This window comes from Arachis ipaensis, chromosome B5 (genome assembly GCF_059453495.1).
Source record: "Arachis ipaensis isolate K30076 ecotype BB chromosome B5, ASM5945349v1, whole genome shotgun sequence".
In the NCBI taxonomy this organism is placed as follows: Eukaryota; Viridiplantae; Streptophyta; class Magnoliopsida; order Fabales; family Fabaceae; genus Arachis; species Arachis ipaensis.
In genome coordinates this window covers 154,696,387-154,710,708 of record NC_142440.1, presented here as the reverse complement: position 1 = coordinate 154,710,708, position 14,322 = coordinate 154,696,387, and the positions used below count along the sequence as shown (strand labels likewise).

General features: G+C 31.6%; 3 protein-coding genes across 3 annotated transcripts; all 3 read left to right on the top strand.

Moving 5' to 3' along the window:
* Positions 1 to 2,101: 2,101 nt before the first annotated feature.
* On the top strand, positions 2,102 to 6,324 carry LOC107641433 (uncharacterized). Its single transcript, XM_088489185.1, has 3 exons — positions 2,102 to 4,891; positions 5,201 to 5,789; positions 6,202 to 6,324. The coding sequence occupies exons 1-2, from the start codon at positions 2,233 to 2,235 to the stop codon at positions 5,611 to 5,613; spliced, it is 3,072 nt and encodes a 1,023-aa protein (XP_088345311.1). The 5' UTR covers positions 2,102 to 2,232; the 3' UTR covers positions 5,614 to 5,789; positions 6,202 to 6,324.
* A 1,097-nt stretch (positions 6,325 to 7,421) lies between these two features.
* On the top strand, positions 7,422 to 9,900 carry LOC107644644 (S-adenosyl-L-methionine-dependent methyltransferases superfamily protein). Its single transcript, XM_016348544.3, has 5 exons — positions 7,422 to 7,787; positions 8,391 to 8,533; positions 8,760 to 8,944; positions 9,425 to 9,538; positions 9,631 to 9,900. The coding sequence occupies exons 1-5, from the start codon at positions 7,524 to 7,526 to the stop codon at positions 9,756 to 9,758; spliced, it is 834 nt and encodes a 277-aa protein (XP_016204030.1). The 5' UTR covers positions 7,422 to 7,523; the 3' UTR covers positions 9,759 to 9,900.
* Positions 9,901 to 11,289: 1,389 nt separating this feature from the next.
* LOC107644643 (GroES-like zinc-binding dehydrogenase family protein) lies at positions 11,290 to 14,219 on the top strand. The gene is made up of 10 exons (XM_088487867.1): positions 11,290 to 11,445; positions 11,560 to 11,696; positions 11,781 to 11,818; positions 12,035 to 12,357; positions 12,858 to 12,940; positions 13,047 to 13,122; positions 13,219 to 13,280; positions 13,439 to 13,534; positions 13,637 to 13,798; positions 13,984 to 14,219. The coding sequence occupies exons 1-10, from the start codon at positions 11,403 to 11,405 to the stop codon at positions 14,098 to 14,100; spliced, it is 1,137 nt and encodes a 378-aa protein (XP_088343993.1). The 5' UTR covers positions 11,290 to 11,402; the 3' UTR covers positions 14,101 to 14,219.
* The last annotated feature ends 103 nt before the right edge of the window (positions 14,220 to 14,322 follow it).

Sequence of the window (14,322 nt, the reverse complement as noted above, 5' to 3'; positions counted from 1 at the left end):
TTATCCTTAGTGAAAAGTTCTACATTAGAATAAAATGCTTAACCAAGCTTAACCAAATTATTATAACAACTTTTTAAATTATGCGTCTCTTTTTCCTTCTCGTTTTCTTTTCCTTTTTCCTTTTTGTTTTCTCCTCCTCCTGCTTCTTCTTATTTTAAATTTGCGCACATAGGTTTTTCTTCTTTTCTTCTTCTCATCCTCTTTTTTCTTCTTCTTTTTATTCCAAATTCGCAAACGCAGATGTTGAATCTTCTTCTTTTTCTTTTTCTTTTTTTGTTATTGTCATCACCAATAACACTAACATTTTGCAAACATCTTTATTAGTTCTGATTTTTTCTACTGCCATCATTAAATAATTTCTATTCATTTCTTAATTTATTTCGATTCATTTGTGTGTTAATTGAGGTTTACTTAATGTTACTGATAAGTATTGACCAATTTTTTTATTCCTTAAATAATTTTGGTTTATTTTTTAGTTTAATTGAGGTTCATTTGGATCCAGAAATGAATTCGATATGTTTTTATTAATGATTGAATCTTTTTTACTGTTTGTTCAAATCTGAACTAACTTCGATTCATTTGTGTGCTAATTGAGGTTCACTTGATGTTGGTGATAAGTATTGACCAAATTATTTATTCTTTAAGTAATGTCGGTTTATTTTTTAGTTTAATTGAGGTTCATTTAGATCTAGAAATGAATTTGATGTGTTTTTGTTAATGATTGAGTTTTTTTATTGCTTGTTCAAATCTGAACTAATTGAATGGAATAGAGTGGAATCTAATACAATTGAATAAAGTGATAATGAATAATTTTATTCTTCTTTGCTAAAAAATTTAGTCAATGCTTATCTGTAGCATCAAGTGAATCTCAATTAACACAAACACATAGAATTTAAATTTGGATCCAAATCAACCTCAAATAAACTAAGAAATGAATCGAAATTACTTAAGGAATAAAAAGTTTGGTCAATACTTATCAGTAACATCAGGTGAACCCCAATTAAGACACAAATGAATCGAAATTAATTCACAAATGAATTGAAATAAACTAAAAAATGAACCGAAATTATTTAATGATGGCAATAGAGAAAATCAGAATCAATAAAGGTGTTAGCAAAATATTGGTATTGTTGGTAATAACGATAACGAAGGAGGAGGAGGAGGAGGAGGAAACGGAGAAGGAGAATGAGAAGACGAAAATGAAGAAGTTGCGTTATTGAAACGCGCGTGTGATACACACTAGTGTGATAAAAGTGGTTTTTATTGAATTTAAACTAACTTAATTAGATTTAGTTGCCAAAAATATTTAGATATGTAGCTGGACTGTTATCTTTAAATAATTAATTTTTAAAAGTCTAAATAAGTTTTTACTCCTTGTAAAATGCATATTTATTTTCTTGTAATATTTTATGTGGTTTTGGTTTTTAATGTTTTTAACTTTAATTTGTTGGCTTCCTATGATTAATTAACCTGATGTAACAAAATGACACATACATAAACTTTTAATGAAGAAAAATTAAAAATTAAAAATTAATAATAAGGATCAAAATAAAGTATTTTAAATTTTACAAAAGACTAAAGTAAATTTAAAAAGACAAACATACATTTAAATTATGCTAAGATTAATTATCAAACCAAAATCATCAAATACTATATACTTGAAGAAAACCTACTGCTTAAAAGAATTTTTTTACTTTATTTTAAAATAAAAATACCTTCTTAAAGTTATATCCACACACTTTAAAAGTATATAAAAATAATTTTAATAAATACTTAAAAAAAAATTCCCCAATAAAACCCACCCAAACGGTATCTTCATAAATACATTTTTTCAATATATTATTATTATTATTACGGTGACTACGATTTATATAATATTTTAAAAAATATTATTAAAACTAAAATAATACTTTTTAATTATTTAATAATATTTTTAATAAAATATAAAAAATTATAGTTATAATTTTAATAATATTTACATGATCACAATAACTATTATAATGACAGATATACTAAAATTCAATATACATTGACTATAATAATAGGCGTATTCAAATTGATGGTGTATATAATAAATATATAAAAGCCCAATTTTGGAAGCAAAGCAAACGATAAAGTTGTCATCACTCATCAGCATTCAGATCTTCTTCATCTTCTTTCTTCGTTTCTTCCTTGCAAATGTAAGACATATTCAATATTTCACACAAAACCAGGAAAAAAAAAAATTCCAAAATGAAAATCTCAAAACCTTCATTCTACTCTCATACTCTGACTTTGTTCTTCTTCATCATCATGATTATGATGAGTCATGTTGCAAACTCTCAGTCTCATCAGCTCTATGATGAAGAACATGCAGTTCTTATGAAGATAAAACAGTACCTTCAAAACCCACCATTTTTAAGCCACTGGACACAGCAATCATCAACTTCCAATAACAACCACTGTTCTTGGCCTGAAATAAACTGCACCACCAATGGCAATTCTGTCATTTCACTCACTCTCTCCAACTCCAACATCACAAAAGCCATACCAACCTTCATTTGTGAACTCAAGAACCTCACTTTTCTTGACTTCAGCTTCAACTTCATCCCTGGTGAGTTCCCAACATCACTATACAATTGTTCAAAGCTTCAGTACCTTGATCTTTCAATGAACAATTTTGTTGGCAACATTCCTGATGATATGCACAGTTATTTATCTGAATTGAGGTACCTTAATCTTGGTTCTACCAATTTCACTGGTGATATTCCTTCTAGTATTGGAAGGTTAAAGGAACTGAGAGAGCTTAAGCTTCATTATTGTTTATTCAATGGAACAGTTCCTGCTGAGATTGGAAACTTGTCCAATCTTGAGTACTTGGATTTGTCTTACAACACCATGTTCCCAAGTTGGAAATTGCCATCAAACTTTACCAAATTGACCAAATTGAAACTCTTTCATGTGTATGCTACAAACTTGGTTGGTGAAATTCCAGAGAACATTGGAGAAATGGTGGATTTGGAGAATTTGGATATGTCACAGAATGGTTTAACTGGTGGAATTCCCAGTGGCTTGTTCCTGCTGAAGAATCTGACCATATTGTACCTTTTCCAGAACAATCTCTCCGGAGAGATACCTAAAGTTGTTGAAGCATTGAATTTGGTTGATCTTGATCTTGCACAGAATAACCTCACAGGGAAAATTCCAGAAGTTCTTGGAAAGCTTATGAACATTACTTGGTTGAACTTGTCACTTAATAAGTTGTCAGGGGAGATTCCAGAAGCCTTCGGTAGTCTTCCAGCTATGGTGGATTTTCGCATGTTCTCCAACAATTTGTCAGGTACTCTTCCATCCGAATTCGGCCGCTACTCGAGGCTTGAAACCTTTCTGGTTTCATCTAATAGTCTTAGTGGAAATTTACCAGAGAATTTATGTTACAATGGCAGGTTACTTAATTTAACTGTTTATGACAATAATCTTAGTGGTGAGTTGCCAAAATCACTAGGAAATTGTAATAGCCTACTTGATCTGAAAATTTACAACAATAAGTTTTCTGGTAACATTCCTAGTGGTCTTTGGACATCTTTGAATTTGTCAAATTTCATGGTGAGCCATAACAATTTCACTGGTGAGCTTCCTGAGATGCTGTCCTCTAGCATTTCGCGGCTCGAGATAAGTTACAATCAACTTTCTGGTAGAATTCCAGCTACTGTGTCTTCTTGGACTAATGTGGTAGTGTTTGATGCAAGTAAGAACAACTTGAATGGAAGCATTCCACAAGAGCTAACTTCTCTTCCAAAGTTAACTACCCTATTGCTTGATCAGAACCAGCTCACTGGGCCGCTTCCTTCGGACATAATCCATTGGGAGAATCTAGTGACTCTGAATTTGAGACAGAACAAGCTCTCTGGACAAATACCAGATGCACTCGGCCGGTTGCCGGTGCTTAGCCAGCTTGACCTTTCAGAAAATCAATTCACTGGCCAAGTTCCTTCTCAGCTTCCAAGACTCACCAATCTCAATCTTTCTTCCAATCATTTGACAGGAAGAGTTCCGAATGAATTCGAAAATTCTGCCTTTGACACCAGCTTTTTGGACAATCCTGGCCTTTGTTCTGATACTCCGGAACTGAACCTTGCATTGTGTAATTCTACTCCACAAAGATCAGGCAAGGGTTCATCTTGGTCTGTTTCTTTGATTACAAGTCTTGTTGTAGCAGCCTTCTTAATGGCTTTGTTGGCAACTCTCTTGATTATGAGGCTTTACAGAAAAAGAAAGCAAGAATTTGATAACTCATGGAAGCTAATTTCATTTCAAAGGCTGAATTTCACAGAATCAGACATTCTCTCCTCATTAACTGAGCAGAATATTATTGGCAGTGGTGGATATGGTGCAATTTATCGTTGCCCTGTCGATGATTTCGGCTATGTTGCTGTGAAAAAGATTTGGAATGACAGAAAGTTAGATCAGAAGCTCAAGAGCTCGTTTCGCGCTGAAGTTAATGCGCTGAGCAATATTCGCCATACCAACATTGTGAGGTTGTTGTGCTGCATTTCAAATGAGGAATCTATGCTCCTTGTTTACGAGTATATGGAAAATAGTAGCCTAGATAAGTGGCTGCACAAGAAGTATAATAAGGCCTCCAATTTCTCAAGTTCAGCAGTGCATCATGTTTTTCTTGATTGGCCAAAGAGGTTGCAAATAGCAATAGGAGTTGCACAAGGTTTGAGCTACATGCACCATGATTGCTCACAACCTATTGTTCATAGAGATGTGAAAACAAGCAACATTCTCTTGGATGCTCAATTCAATGCAAAAGTTGCAGATTTTGGTCTGGCTAGGATGTTGCTCAAGCCTGGTCAATTGAACACCATGTCAACTGTGATTGGATCATTTGGCTACATTGCTCCTGGTGAGTGAAATCCCAATATTCTAGTTCAGAACCGAAAAAAAAAAGTCTATTTGGAAAAATTGATACATTAAAAGAATAATGTAGTTGAACTTTTGTTTTGGTATTAATTTGTCCAAGAGAACTGATATTTCAAAATAGTAGCACAATCAACGACACAAACACAAGAGAAATGTCTTACTTGAAGAGCAAGTAATCATAATCTGCACTTCTAGTTTGTTATAACAAGTACATTGCTTGGTTAAATTCTATGTGCCTTAGGGCCTAAGTTTCTTAATGTATATATGTGTTTCCTTATGTTTGAAATTGCAGAATATACTCAAACAAGAAGGATCACTGAAAAGATTGATGTGTTTAGCTTTGGTGTTGTTCTGTTGGAGCTAACAACTGGCAAAGAGGCGAATGATGGAGACCAACACTTGTCTCTGGCCGAGTGGGCGTGGCGCCACATTCAGATAGGAAGCAACATAGAAGAGCTTCTAGACAAAGATGTCATGGAACCAAGCTACTTGGATGAAATGTGCACAGTTTTCAAACTTGGGGTGATGTGTACTTCAACATTGGCTTCTACTAGGCCTTCCATGAAGGAGGTGCTGCAAATGTTGCAACTCTGCAGAGATCAATTTGATTATGGAGGAGACAGTAAGTTAGGCCATTATGATGTTGTTCCTCTTCTTAAGGATTCAAAAAGTGAAACAAGGTTGGATGTTGTTGATACTTTATAAATAGAATTTTGATGATATACCTATACACACGATTGGATGTTTATGTAAAAATATAATTTAATTTGTTATAAGTACAATTATAGAAGTGGACTTATAAGGATGTTAGTTTTAGTTACAATTCTAGTTCATACTTCATAAGATAATAGAATGTGAAATTTATCAAATTATAGTTTAGAGTATCTCTAATAGAGTGTTTTTAAAGTATTATTTTTGATATTTTTAAAAAATAAATTGATTTAAAATTGAAATTTGTATTGAAATTAATTGATGAAATGAAATTGATATCATCTTAGAAATATAGTATCATTTTAATGGAGAATTAATAAATTTTTTTACTTGTATAATTATATTGATAAAATAATTAAAAATAATATAAAATTTTAATTAAATTAAGATTAAATATTGAAAGAATAAATTTAACTTTTAATTTTAAATTATTATTTATAATATATAGTTTTATAAATATTTATGTATTATTTTATAAGACTTAGAATAAAATCTAAATTTTATTTCAAAAAAAATAAAATCAAAATTAAATATAGTGATAGAGATATTCTTAGAATTAGGTAGGGTTAGAAATACTCTTAGAATTAGCAATAAACTAAGACTCTAGAAGTGACATATTTGGTGGGTGTGTAGATGAGGTTTGACTTGACTTGTTTAAAGGCCATGGTTTTTGAAAAATGAAAAGTGGATTTTATTGTTGGCAAATTCTATGGTCAATATTGACTGCCGAAATTAATTATGAAATATAGTTGCAAACTTGGAACAAAAAAGAAACAACAAAGCTGATAGATCAAACTTTTGTCCACACTCCACACCATGCTTGTATTCACACTAAGTGTGAATTGACCAAGAATAAACAATGAATATGCTGGGACATTTTTTCCTTCCCCACATTAACTGTCCAAAGTGCCCATCACTTGTTTTTAGCGTGTATCATGAATAATTATCATGCTTGGATTTATTTAATTAAGAGTAGAGTGACAAATAAATTTTTAAATATTTATATTTTAGATAGGTTAAATTTAAAAAAATAATTATAGAAATTAATTTGAGTAATTTTTTAAAAATTTATTTATTATTTTATTTATTATTTTTTATTTATTTATGGCTTTTTTGTTATATAAAAGGGAAAATGAGTTTAGCTATTGCGCATCTTAATACTGTATATTAAGATTATTTATAAAATTTTTAAATTTTTATTTTAATAAATATATTTAAAATTAAACTTTATATATTTTTATAAAAAAATTTTAATTGACAACTATAACACGTGTCTGTTAAATCCCAAAAAAAGAATGATCAAAATACATTTCTGTACATAGTTTTTCATTCCGGCAATAGTTTGGAACTTTGGATAGATGCATTAAAGTTTAGGTGAATGCTATGGTGCTTTTTTTATTGTGCGTAACTTATTAAAAAAGATAAATAGATAATATTTAATAAATTTTAAATATTTTATTTTTTACTTTTAAAAGTAAGTTAGGCAATTTAGGCATCATAATAAAATGCATCATAGAATTCACCTAAATTTTATTTTTCAAAAATACATCCTTATCTTTTTTTTTTTGGGACACAGATCCTCTAGAAAATACATCCTCTGGAAAATACATCCTTATCCTATATATATTATTTTTCTTTTTGGATATTATACAATTATTATTTTGACTTGGTCTAGAGTCTAGACTCTAGAAATGTGTCAATTTGCCATTGTTCCTTCTCCTTGGATCCAATAGGCTTTTTAAATATATTTTGTACATCTAACTGGGTTTTATTTTTTATACAAATTAAAAAAGGCCTTTTCTCAATGACCCAAAACTAAAACAAAAAAAAAAGGAAAAAAGTGGAGCACTGGAAACTGCAAAGTGGAAACAAATGCAGTGCGTGCAAAGCGCAAACAAATTACAATGGCCAGCAATGAAGCAGCAGAAGTAAAAGAAGAAGAAGAAGAAAGAGAGGATGCAACAATGGCGAAGTTGGGTTCCTATGGTGGCGAAGTGAGGTTGGTGGTTGATGGAGAGGAATCAGCTGCAGAAGAGATCATGCTTTTATGGGGAATCCAACAACCAACCCTTTCCAAACCCAACTCCTTTGTTTCTCAGTCTTCATTGAAACTCTCCATCGACTCTTGTGGACACTCTCTCTCCATTCTTCAGTCTCCTTCTTCATTGGTACCCCTAATCATCTCTCTCGGTGTTCTTCCTGTAATTTATTTTATTTGGTGAAAAATCTTTGATTTTTATGTGGTAATGAGTTCTAACTTGATGACCCTTTTGTATTTTTGGCTCAAATTTGATGACCCTTTTGGTATGATGCTCTGTTAGTGATAATTGGCGGTTAAAGTTTGAAGCTTGTGATGCTGATAATTTATTGTGGATTGTGATGTTCATTCATTGATAATTTAGTTGTAAGCTCTGGTTCTGTCTTCGTGCATAATCCCCGCTTCTATGCTATGATTATGATGTGATTTACTGATAGTTTGATTTAGTAGCCAATCAATATTGAGATGTTAGTATGTTACTGTGTACCAGGTTGGAATATCAGTTTTTAGATTGATCAGGAAATAAGATTAAATAGCATGAGTTTAATTTGTGGATTGCTTCATATTTCATGGTTTGAGATTCAGTGTGTATAAACTTGGAGCCTCGTTAAACAGCTTTCATCTTTTCAAGCTACTGATTAAAATTTATATAGTTCGTGAAATTGATGTACCATGAATTGTTTATTGTTGAATTAAGCTCACAGTTATACCTATTTAAACTTTTGATTTTAAGGGCACGCCTGGAGTAACTGGATCAGTGATGTGGGACAGTGGAGTTGTATTGGGGAAGTTTCTAGAGCATTCTGTTGATTCCGGGGTGCTTGTTCTTCAGGGCAAGAAGATTGTTGAATTGGGATCTGGTTGTGGGTTGGTCGGGTAATTACGTTCTTACTATCAATTTGTTGGTGCCGAATTGATATAGTTTGCCATTTATTTTCTTTTAAATTAGCTTGTAACCTGTTTGACGAAGATTTATGAACTACAAAAGTAGAACTATGATCTCTTGTGTTGACTCTTGTTTAGAAACCAGTGAAGTATCAATTTTTCGGATTGTTCTTACTCAGTTTATAATAGTGCACTGTTCTTATTTTGTATTCCTTAGTTGCATTGCAGCTCTTTTGGGTGGTGAAGTCATTCTTACTGATCTGCCCGATAGGCTGAGGCTACTTAGAAAGAACATTGAAACCAACATGAAACAATTTTGTCTACGCGGATCTGTGACAGCAACCGAACTCATATGGGGAGATGATGCTGACCCAGAACTTGTTAAGCCCATGCCTGATTATGGTAATAAAGATTCAACTATTGGCACTAGAAAACTTGTAGGGATGTAGCAGTCAGTTTATGTTGCCGCATGATCTCCATCATTTCTCCTTCTTATAGTATCCCTTATTGTTCAACATCTGTGTTCTGTGTCTCATGCGATACTTAAAATTTTTGTTGGTAAAAATACCGTCATCGATCACTACTCACATTTATTTACAAATATAACTGTTTTGTGGTATTATTATCATGTAATAATTTCTTTACAACTTATGCCTCCATGGTCTTATGAATATAGGCAATTGTTACCAAATTCATAATACAAATATAATTTTGCCTAATGCTAGGGATTTATGGCTTTTGACATGATTAAGAAAGATCCATTTTGGTATATTAGGGCACTGGAGAATATAAAGATAAAGAGTGCCATAAGATGTTTCAAGATTTTGAGTTAATATACCAATCGATTATCAACTCAATACTTATTTGATGTCTTCTTTTCAGTGCTTGGATCCGATGTTGTTTACAGTGAGGGGGCCGTCGAGGATCTGCTAGAGACGCTAGGGCAGCTCTGCGGGCCTAATACAACTATCTTCTTGGCTGGCGAACTTCGAAATGGTGAAGGATTTGTTCCTTTTAACTTCATTTTTGGACCCTAATCCTCACAAGTATTATGAGTTCTGAGATCTTTTTTTCTTTGCTGGTTTCAGATGCCATTCTTGAGTACTTCCTAGAAGCTGCAATGAACAATTTCAGAATTGGTCGCGTCGATCAAAATCTGTGGCATCCTGATTATCGCAGCAACCGAGTGGTTCTTTATGTTCTTGTGAAGAAATGAAAGTTTCAGAATTAATGAAACTATGTTACTTACTTACTTTATAGTTTATACTCTACTAGAGTGTGACCCTCCTATGCTAGAATTCATTGTAAAAGATATTCTCCTTCCATATATATTTTTTTGATATCATGCTCATTTTTTGAGAAGCCTAACAATTTTGTTTTGACAGATAAAAGTGGACTATGATCTGTGAACCATTTTCAGTGAATTCATTCACAACCAGTGTTAAGAAGACACAATATTGTAATGCTTGATGGAACAACTAAAACTCCAATTCTTGCTTGGCTATCATCAAAGGATAATCTGTGAATCCAAAATATTTAATATGGAACAAAGGCTACTTAAATTCTAACATGTAAATTGTAATACAAAGTAAAGTTCAGTGTTGATCAAAGAACTCCTAAAGCTAGATACATACTTACTTTCTAATTATCTATCAATAGAAATTCAAAATTAAAAGTTAGTCACAAAGATAGAGAACATCTGTCAAAGTAGTTGAATTATGAGTAAATTTTATTCGACTATTTTAGTAAAGATTTTTTGGTACTTCTTTATAAATTAAATGTATTAGAAAAAACAAAATTTTCCAACTTCATAATCTTTTAAGCTTTAACTAATGTCATTAGGACATTTATCTATCTATCTGTTTTATTTTATCTATATAAAAATTGATACACAAATTTTACCACAATTAAAAATTGACATCTCATCTATTATTATATTATCACATAAGTTTTTTCTTTAAAATATAATTTTTATAAATTTTTTAATTTAACTTTTTATTTATCTCTCTTCATTTAATAGCCTCCATTAACATTATCTTCTAATTGATATTAATATAAATTAAATCAATAACCTCTATTAATATTATCTTCTAATTAATGAATTTAATATTATTATTACATTATTTTCTAAAAAAAATTAATCCTATTATTTCTTTGTCAATAATTCTGCTTATTAAAATATTTTTTCATATATTTTATATAGGTCCAATAACCTATATATTATTTTTTAATAGATTTTTGAATTTTAAAATAAAATTATAAGTTGAAAAGTCAATTGATATTCAACCATGTTAAGAAGAATTGTGACAAAAAGACTTGAATTTATTTTAATTTTTTATAATTTTATTTTCTTTAACTTATATAAATGATTTGTAGAATTTTATTCGATGATAAAAAATATTTTTAATGAAGTAAAAATATAACTTCGTTTAAGTGTTAAATTGTTAATATATTATTTTTGTATTTATATGTTAAGAAAAAAAAATGATTTTCTTTTTAATATTTTATCAAAAATTTTACTTAACCAAATATATATATACTAGATTGTCAGAATTAATTTTTATTTACTATATCATTGTATTAAATTATAGAATTTATTATGATATAATTTTTTATTTTAAAAGTTATATAAATTATTTAGAACTAATTATAAAACTAAACATTCTTCTATTATCATTTTAGTTATATAAAAGCTTACATGCAAAAATTTTATAGTATTAACTATTAAATTGGGTCTAAATTAAATCCTAATAATAATAATAATAATAAAAATATGTCCAGAGCTTACCAACCTTCTCTTTTGATCTGACCAGAGCTGACTTCTTCTTCTTCTTCATCTTCTTCTTCTTCAATCTGCAGCATGTCATCATCATCACCAAACCCTCAAGTGATAACCTGCAAAGGTAAAATTCATCTACCATTCTTCTTTTTTTTTTTTTTTTTTTCCCATATTAACATGAATAATAATTGAGTGTTGATATGATAATGTTTGTGTTGGATACTATATTGTGGAACAGCTGCAGTGGCATGGGGAGCAGGAGAGCCATTGGTGATGGAGGAAGTTCAAGTCAGCCCTCCAAATTCAATGGAGATTCGTATTAAAGTTGTCTCCACCTCTCTCTGTCGCAGCGACCTTGCAGCCTGGGAATCTCATGTATGTAACATTCACTTTTTTCATGAATCTAAGAAAAGCTTCTACATTTGGTTCAACATTAATGCAAGATTCTTGTTTTTGCAGGCTATATTTCCTCGCATATTTGGTCATGAAGCATCAGGGTAATCTATAACTAACTACCCTTTACGGATTGATGCATTGAAGTCAAAAATTGATTCTTGGGTTTGGTTATTTTTCTTTGGATATCATAAAAATCTTTCCTTTTTTATGATGGTAGATATCTAACATTATGGATATAACTTTAGGAACTAATAAGTTAGTGCAATAGGTGTTGCTTGCTAGGTAGATATTGAATTTCTAATAGTTTTGCTTTGCAGGATTGTTGAAAGTGTGGGGGAAGGTGTGACTGAATTCAAGGAGGGGGACCATGTGCTAACAGTCTTCATCGGAGAATGCAAGGCGTGCAGGCCGTGCACGTCCGGTAAAAGCAACATTTGTCAAGTTTTGGGATTGGAGAGAAAAGGTTTGATGCATAGTGATCAGAAGACACGCTTCTCTGTCAAAGGGAAGCCTGTATATCATTATTGTGCTGTTTCAAGTTTCAGTGAGTATACGGTAGTCCATTCCGGATGTGCAGTGAAAGTTAGCCCACATGTACCTCTTGAGAAAGTGTGCCTTCTGAGCTGTGGAGTTGCTGCAGGTAAATGTTTCAATTGAATCTTTTGTTATAGGAAAGAAAGGGGTAATGGCCAGTATAGATAAAATTTTTCCTATTTCTTAACTTAGAAGTTGAGCTAATTGGAACTCATTAATGATCCAACACTTAGAACAAGATTTTTGGTATTGTTGAGGCACTATTCAATCATAAAAAGAGCCAAAGTAATTCCTGAATGATATATGTAAGCAACTTGCATATACTGCGAATATTTAAAATCAGATGCGAAAGCTAGTAGAGTTGAGAGATTGAAACTGATAGAGTTGCAGGTTTAATAGCATTGAAGAAACTTTTAGCTTAAGTGGCATTGGATGAATTGGTAGGCCATAACAGAAATGTTGAACTTATTTTCCTTCTCTTTGTTCTACTAGTCAGGGCCATAATACCCAATAATGCAATCTCTCAGAGTAGAGTATCATAAATTCATAACTCTTAATTCCATTGATAAATTCTTGGTTTCTGATTGATTATGTCACTCATGGAAGGTCTAGGCGCAGCATGGAATGTTGCTAATGTGACAAAAGGATCAACTGTGGTGATATTTGGTCTCGGAACTGTTGGCCTTTCTGTAAGTGCAGGGAACAACTCTGTCTGTCTTAACTTTTCAGTTCTCAATTGATTACTAATTATCATTTCCAAACTACAAGATAATTTATCAATTCTCCTTTAATTAGGTTGCACAAGGTGCAAAACTAAGGGGAGCATCTCGAATAATTGGCGTGGATAACAATCCACAGAAGTGTGAAAAAGGTGCCAAAATCAGTCCTGAAATCGATTTGAATATTGTTTTCTCACCTAGCACAATCCTTGGTTCATTATTTGTTATTGTGTTTGTTGTTGCCGCAGCAAAAGCTTTTGGATTTACAGAAGTTGTTGACCCGAGTTCCTACCAAGAACCTATTGCTCAGGTTGTTGTTTATCTCATCAGAAAATATCCAATTTAACCTTTCAGATAATATATATACACGGTCATATATTATATCAAATAGCTGCTGCTAGGTTAAGACTTACATGTCTGTGAAACAAGTTTATTTGTAACAATCGTTTATATGTTGAAAATTTTCAGGTTATTAAGCGCATTACTGATGGTGGAGCAGATTTTTCTTTCGAATGTGTAGGCGACACTGACATGATAACCACTGCATTGCAGTCCTGTTGTGATGTAATACTCATTGTAGCCAAAACTCTCCTTGTGAAATTTAAAGGCTTTTTATTTAATAGACTTGAATTTCATTCTGTATTTTTTTCCCCTTTTTTCTCCTAGGGATGGGGTTTGACAGTAACACTTGGTGTGCCAAAGGTGAAGCCTGAGATGTCAGCTCACTATGGACTATTCTTAATGGGAAGAACACTCAAGGGATCTCTATTTGGAGGATGGAAACCTAAATCAGATCTTCCTTTATTAGTAGAGAAGTATGTGAACAAGGTAATAGCAAGAGTACCCTGATTATTTTGTTTGATCATTGCTTTGTCTATGTTTATTTTCATGTGGAACATGCAGGTCTTCACTTCAAGGCCTCACTCTCATAACTTTTAAGTTCCAAACTCCAACCTACTTTAAATTTGATATTTCAGCAAGAAATATGTACTAATATGATGTTTAATATGCAGGAAATTCAAATTGATGACTACATAACACACAATTTGCCATTTGATGACATTAACAATGCTTTTGATCTCATGAAGGAAGGAAAGTGTCTGCGTTGTGTTATTCATATGCCAAGATAATTCCTGTGGATTTCTATTAGTATTTTCTTTCAAGGAAAACAGTCCAAAATCCAAATCATTGTAGAAGGAACTAATATAACTATATAAGAGCTATTCTCTTTTAATTTTTTTTTTTCAAATTGAATTGCAATTCTTTAAAAAGATAATTTCTAAAATACCCTTTGGAATATGAAATATTTTATCTTTCCTCCAAGGAATATAGAAACTTCATCTGGCGGTTAT

What these genes read in the sequence shown, in the direction of transcription:
- LOC107641433 (XM_088489185.1), top strand. Translation starts at nt 2,233, where the DNA reads ATGAAAATCTCAAAACCTTCATTCTACTCTCATACTCTGACTTTGTTC. An exon ending in ATTTGGCTACATTGCTCCTG is followed by an intron (nt 4,892 to 5,200) that starts GTGAGTGAAATC and finishes TTGAAATTGCAG; the next exon opens with AATATACTCAAACAAGAAGG.
- LOC107644644 (XM_016348544.3), top strand. Translation starts at nt 7,524, where the DNA reads ATGGCCAGCAATGAAGCAGCAGAAGTAAAAGAAGAAGAAGAAGAAAGA. An exon ending in TAAGCCCATGCCTGATTATG is followed by an intron (nt 8,945 to 9,424) that starts GTAATAAAGATT and finishes TCTTCTTTTCAG; the next exon opens with TGCTTGGATCCGATGTTGTT. An exon ending in GGCTGGCGAACTTCGAAATG is followed by an intron (nt 9,539 to 9,630) that starts GTGAAGGATTTG and finishes TGCTGGTTTCAG; the next exon opens with ATGCCATTCTTGAGTACTTC.
- LOC107644643 (XM_088487867.1), top strand. Translation starts at nt 11,403, where the DNA reads ATGTCATCATCATCACCAAACCCTCAAGTGATAACCTGCAAAG. An exon ending in TCCACAGAAGTGTGAAAAAG is followed by an intron (nt 13,123 to 13,218) that starts GTGCCAAAATCA and finishes TTGTTGCCGCAG; the next exon opens with CAAAAGCTTTTGGATTTACA. An exon ending in ACCAAGAACCTATTGCTCAG is followed by an intron (nt 13,281 to 13,438) that starts GTTGTTGTTTAT and finishes GAAAATTTTCAG; the next exon opens with GTTATTAAGCGCATTACTGA.